This window comes from Manacus candei, unplaced genomic scaffold, assembly GCF_025592945.1.
Source record: "Manacus candei isolate 608988 ecotype Guabito, Panama unplaced genomic scaffold, ASM2559294v1 h1tg000003l, whole genome shotgun sequence".
Classification (NCBI taxonomy): Eukaryota; Metazoa; Chordata; class Aves; order Passeriformes; family Pipridae; genus Manacus; species Manacus candei.
Genome location: NW_026138051.1, coordinates 1,679,578 through 1,685,585, shown reverse-complemented (window position 1 = coordinate 1,685,585; position 6,008 = coordinate 1,679,578). Strand labels below are relative to the sequence as shown.

The 6,008-nt window shown below is 59.6% G+C and overlaps 1 protein-coding gene across 1 annotated transcript; it reads right to left on the bottom strand.

Annotated features, from left to right (window-relative positions):
* Nucleotides 1–441: 441 nt before the first annotated feature.
* LOC127471253 (transcription factor SOX-3-like) lies at nucleotides 442–2,428 on the bottom strand. The gene has a single exon (XM_051788028.1). It carries the CDS (start codon nucleotides 2,176–2,178, stop codon nucleotides 1,231–1,233), a length of 948 nt encoding a protein of 315 aa, XP_051643988.1. The 5' UTR covers nucleotides 2,179–2,428; the 3' UTR covers nucleotides 442–1,230.
* Between the last annotated feature and the right edge of the window lie 3,580 nt (nucleotides 2,429–6,008).

Genomic DNA, 6,008 nt, shown 5'->3' with positions numbered 1-6,008 from the left:
ACAAGTGGCCGCGCCTCGCAGAGCAGCAGCTTGGGCAGTCCCATTTTCCTTTAGAAGAACACAAACTGGAAGGATCGCAACTCTGCCCTCTCCCACCCTCCAAAATAAAGCACGGCTCAGCAGCCGCAGGAATCCAGCCGAAAAGCGACGGCAGCTCCTGGAGCGGGCGGTGGGACCGCGGCTGCTGCGGGGAGCCCCGGGGGCAGCCCAGGGAAGGAGCCCCGGGAAGGAGCGCCCCGGGAAGGAGCCCCGGGAAGGAGCCCCGGGAAGGAGCCCCGGGAAGGAGCCCCGGGAAGGAGCCCCGGGAAGGAGCCCCGGGAAGGAGCCCCGGGAAGGAGCCCCGGGAAGGAGCCCCGCTCCGCCCCGCTCCGCGCTCCCGCAGCCGCGGGGGGACCGGCCGCGAGCCCGCACAAACCGCCCGGAGACCGCCGACGTGCCTGATATAAAATTTATTGATCTCTCTTCGTTTGGAAGAAGGAAGCAAAACGAGGGCTAGGAACTGGGAAGGGGGTATTTCGATGACTTATTTGCTTGGAAGGAATCCGGTAACAAAACTGAAACGTTTCTTCATCCGATATGTCAAAACATAGTTCACAGTAAATTCACAAACCGATTTACATAAGTTTACAGCTTAAGAAAAACCAAGACACACAACTTACTATAAATAAAAGAAATGCGTTTGCGACCCGCACAGCTCTGCTCTCTCCCACCTCCCCCTTTTAAAAAAGTCGTGAAAGCTACAGATTGTGGGTAGAAATCAAGCGAGGGTCGGTAACAAAACACTTAATAAACAACAACGATATGTGAACAACCGAGTTTAAAAACAAAAGCCCGCGGTTTTTGTTTTTTATGTCATTGCAACGCTAGAAATCAAACTGGAAGATGCAAGAACTTATAAAAACTTTCAAGCGAATAAAACAGTGCCCAACCTAGCCGAAACCAGGAAAGAAGTTGCCGTGGTTTGAAAACTTCACAGCGGCTTTTAGGAGGCAGGAGTTGGGTCTATTAAAATAACAGCTTGCTCAAATATTATTTTCCTTCAAAAAAACCCCAACAACAACAACAAAAAAACAAAACAAAAAAACACAACTAACGGATTTCCTTTTAAAATTTCTCCAAAGTTAGTATTAAGTCCGCTAAGCCGAGCAACACTGCCGTGCATCCCGGTGTAGTCAGGGAGCGGTGGTGGGGTAAGGGATTTAGACGGGCAGCCGTCCGGAGCAGTCAGGTTTATATGTGAGTCAGTGGTACGGTGCCATTCACGCCAGTCCCGGCACTCTGGTAGTGCTGGTGGACGCTGTGTAACCTGCTGCCCTGCAGGGCGGAAGGGTCTGTGGCATCCCCCCCGGGGGGCAGGTACATGCTGATCATATCCCGCAGGTCTCCCAGGCAGGCCCTCTGCGAGTGGGAAGTGATGGCCGGAGGCGGCGAGCTGGGCTCGGATTTCACCACGGAGCCCATGGAGCCCAGGCTCATGGCCGTGGAGGGCTGCTGGCCGTAGGCGGCGGGGGACATGCTGTAGGTGGAGGCGGCGTTCATGTAGGTCTGGGCCGTGGACATCATGGGGCTGTACTGCAGGCCCGTCATGTCGTAGCGGTGCATCTGCTGCAGCTGCGGGCTGCTCATGCCCGGGTGCTGGCTGTAGCCCAGCTGGTCTTGCATCAGGGAGTAAGCTCCGTTGGTCCAGCCGTTCATGTGGGCATAAGTGTCAATCCTCTGCCCCACCCCGACGGGGCTGCTCACCGCGTTGCCCCCCCCCGGGGCCAGCAGGTTGCCGGGCAGCGAATATTTGTCCTTCTTCAGCAAGGTCTTGGTCTTCCTCCGGGGCCGGTATTTGTAATCCGGATACTCCTTCATGTGCACGGCCCGCAGCCGCTTGGCCTCGTCGATGAAGGGCCGCTTCTCGGCGTCGCTCAGCAGCTTCCAGTCGGCCCCGAGCCGCTTGCTGATCTCCGAGTTGTGCATCTTGGGGTTCTCCTGGGCCATCTTCCGCCGCTGCCCGCGCGACCACACCATGAAGGCGTTCATGGGGCGCTTCACCCGGTCCTGGTCCGAGCCCGCTCCCGCTCCGTTGCCGCCCCCGCCGCCTTTGCCGTTGCTCCCCGGAGCGGGGTTGCCCCCGGTGTTGCCCGGCGTGGGCTGCGGAGCCTTGATCTCCGTCTCCAGCATGCTGTACATGGCAGGGGCCGGCAAAAGGTGCGCCAGGGCGGCGGGCAGGCGGGCACCGAGCGGGGAGAGGAAGTTAGGAAAAAAAAAAAAACAAAACCAAAAAACAACCAAACCAAACAAACAAAACAGAAAGAAAAAACCTGCCTGGGCGGCTGCTGCGGGAGGAGAAGGAAGTTTTTCTGCCTGGCAGAGGCGCCGCTCCCCGAGGTGCCGGTGGTGCTGCGGCGGCAGAGCGGAGCGGCTCCCGCGGGCAGCGCCGGGCGATACACTCACAAATCCCGGGGGTCCGTGATTGACGGGCTATAAATGAGGGGGCGGCGGCCAATCAGCGAGCGGTTCCCGACAGCCCCACGCCGGTAGCTGACCGGCCGGGGAGGGGGTGGGGGGATCCCGGGCTAGGTGATGCCGGGGATGAGGGTGCCCGGCCCCTCCCGCAGCCCCCGGGCCTTGCCCCTGCCCCCGGCTCTGAGCGATGGGACGGGGCAGAGGGGCCGGTGGGGCTCCCGCAGCTGCGGGCAGTGCCTCGGGGGAAGGAGCGGGACCGGGGCTGCCCTGCGGGGCCGCGGGAGGAGGAGCGGGGCGGAGCGCTGCGCCGCAAGCGGGAGCCGTGTGTTTGCCGGGCACAAAGAGGTTTGGGGCTCCCGGAGGATGCACAGCCCTGTGGCAAGCCCGGAGAAGCTGCCTGGAGACGGAGCGAGCCCGCGCTGCACGGACGCCCCTCCCGGAGCGGGTGAAGGGGCGGGAGGACTGACGAGCTAAACTCTTCCACTTCTGAGCCCTCGCCTTGGGGAGAACCCACGTTGCCCTGCCGAGACCGGCCAGTGCCACCGGGTACTCCGTGCCGGTGGGAGCGGGGCAGCCCCGCGGCAGCGCGCAGGGGAGGCGGCGGTGCGGTGCGAGCGGGGTCGGGCTCTCCCGGCCATCCCCACCTACACCCACCCCTTTGCCACTTGAGCTTTTCCACTCGACTGCCCTAAAGAAGGGGGGGGGAAGTGGGTGGAGGGGACGGCGCTTGCAAATCCCCCAAGTTTCATGGCAACAGAAAGTTCCCTCCGTGTGAAAGAAAACTTTGGCGGCGGATATGCGAGTGGAGCGGCGCCCACTAGAGCTGTCAATCACGGGCTTCCCTGTCCGTCCCTCCCTCCCTTTACCCCTCCCTCCTTTCCTCGCCCAGAGGCACGGACACCCGCACCTGCACGGACGGGGCCGACAGCTCCTTGAAAGCACAGAGGATGCGGCTGCCTCTCCCTGCCGCTGGAGGCCGAGGGAAGTCGGGGCGCGCTGCCCCGTCCCTGCGCTTCCTCGTCCTCCCACAGCCTCCGCTCCTGCTCCGTCTGGGGAAGCCGGGCGGTTCTCCGGGCCGCGCTAGGGGAGGAGAGGCAAAGCGAGCCGCAATCTGCTGGGAGCCGCGCTGGGAGCGCCCCGGTGCCGGAGGCAGTGGGGCAGCACCGTCGGGGGAGCTCTGAGCAAACTGCCCCAGGGGCGTGTGGGGCGCAGGGAAGGGTCAGTGGTCTTGAGGTCGGGACGTGTCTGGGCAACACGTCCAGTCCTGGGCGGCCCGGACTGGGGGGATGCTGCCCGGACTGGGGGGATGCTGCCCGGACGGGGGGGATGCTGCCCGGACTGGGGGGATGCTACCGGCCCAGCTTCCCGGGCTTGGCAGGCATTGGTGTCGCCCCAAAGAGAAGACCGCGAGAGCGGGGGGACTCGGAGATCGGGACCGGGGGGAAGGACACCTCCAGGGCAGGGCTCCCGGCTGGACCCGGAGGCACAGCCCAAACCGGTGCCTCCAGCCCCGAGCCCGCTGCCCTGGGGGCACAGGGGAGGGCGCTCCGGGCTGGGGGGGTTCGGCGGGGGAACCGATCTCCGAGTTGTGCATCTTGGGGCGCTGCCCCCCCGGGCCGGAAAACCGGACGAGCATCAGAGGTACTCTGGAAACACCACCGTGTCGTGGAGGGGGGTTTGCTTGAGCGGAACTAAGCGCTGCTGGGACTTAGCGGTTAAAATCACTCGTTTTGTGCGGATTTCTTTTTTGACAAAATCATCTGTTGGACAACGTCGAAGGGGAAATAAATCCCGCTTGCGACCGGCTATGGTGTAGTCAGCGTTTTGTCTTGGTTGTTGTTGAGTTTGCTGCTGGTGTATTCTTGAGTGAAGTAAGTAAAAATTTGGCAACCCAAGGGGACAGGGTGACAGCAGAAGGGTTGCTCCAGGCGGGAGTAGTTCGCTTGTAACTTCTGCAACATCTTGGAAAAGCTTCAGGCAATTGTAATTAACCTCAAACCCCTCCAAATATTTTGACCGCTTCATTCGAGACTTAAGACCTGCCAGGCTGGGCAGGAAAGAGGACTGATATGTATCCTGACAGTTATTTGATATTATTTTATATGAACGTTTGTTAGAAGGACTGAACACGCTGGTATGCAACAAAAAGTGTGGCTGTAACAGGGAGTTAGAGGACTTGCTGAAAGCCTCCTGAGTGGTGTTTCCTTCGATGTTTAAATAAATATTAAACCTTAAGTTTCAGACTCCTATTTTGTCTTTCGTGTTTGTGCTGCCTGAATCTCAAACTATAGGTTTTTTCCCCCAAAAGCCAAGCTATTTAAGGCTTTCGACATCCAGATTATTTCAAAGCAAGGCAACAGTTCTCTTGAAACATTGCCAATCTCCTTGCAGATGAACTAAACCTGACTGAATAGAAATGTAAGTATATAATTGGTGGATTTCCACATTTCATGGGTTCCTGTAAGGCTCCCCCTGCACTTGGCTTCCCCTGCTGCACGTGTTCTGAGGAATATTCCAAAAGCTGGCTGATTTTTAGTTCCAGAAGAAGGGATGAGCAGGGACCCGCTGCTCGAAGCCCTCGGCCTCGGCGTTAGTGATCCGTGCGCGGAGGAAGCTCTCGGTGGGAGGAAGCTCTCAGTGGGATTTCTTGAGCGATTTCGGACCCGAGAGGAGGGTCACAAGCCAGCTTTTCTCCGGGCTTTACACCGGAGCCGTCTTTCCCCGCCCGGGCACGGCGCTGGCCGGGGCTGTCGCCGCTCGCAGGTCCCCACCAGCGGCACAGACGGGGGGGCTCCTTCCCCGCGCTGCACGGCGGCAGCTGCGGCCGCTGTCGCCCTGGGGGGGGACGAGGGACTCCTTCTTCTTGCCCTTAAAACCCCGGCTCGCCCGTGAGGCGAGCCCTGCTGTGCCAGCCGCTGCTCTCCGGAGTTACCTGCAGAGCGCTTTAAAAGATCCCACCACTCCCTTGGCAGCGAACTTCAGCCTCCGCCCGCTCCCCGGGACAGGGGACGGAGCCTGCGGGGCTGCTGGGACTTAAGGATGGGGCAGGAAGCAGGAGAGGACCCAGCCAGCGCAATAAACGGGACGAGGGGAACCCCGATGCTTGGAGCCATTTCCTAAATTCCCTGGCCGGCGGAGGCCGGGACTCGGAGAGCCCCCTGTGCCTGGTGGGGGCTGGAGAACACTTGGGGTTCTGTAAATACGGTTGTCAAAGGCTGAGAAGCCCTTTTCTTGTTATTATTTATTTATGTGGGTTACAAAGGAGAGTGAGGCGAGATAAGAAGTTTACAGTACAATCAAACGTGAACGCGAGAGAAGAGAAGGGACCGTCTGCTTTTTACTCAATCAGCGCCTAATAAACAACAGCCATTAACAGCTGTTAATTGCAGCTCCAGAAGAGTCTTGGTACAGCGGTCAAGGATGATCGCTGGCTTTTAAAGACTAACGCTATGCACGAAATCGGCCCCGTTTAATCCTGTTATTAAAATATCCCCTTGGTCCCTAGCCTAATTCCCGACCAAGATTAGCGAGGACTTGTCCTCGAAATTTGCCCA

Bases quoted from the DNA above. Each gene is read 5' to 3' on its own strand.
- LOC127471253 (XM_051788028.1), bottom strand. From the start codon at position 2,178: ATGTACAGCATGCTGGAGACGGAGATCAAGGCTCCGCAGCCCACGCCG.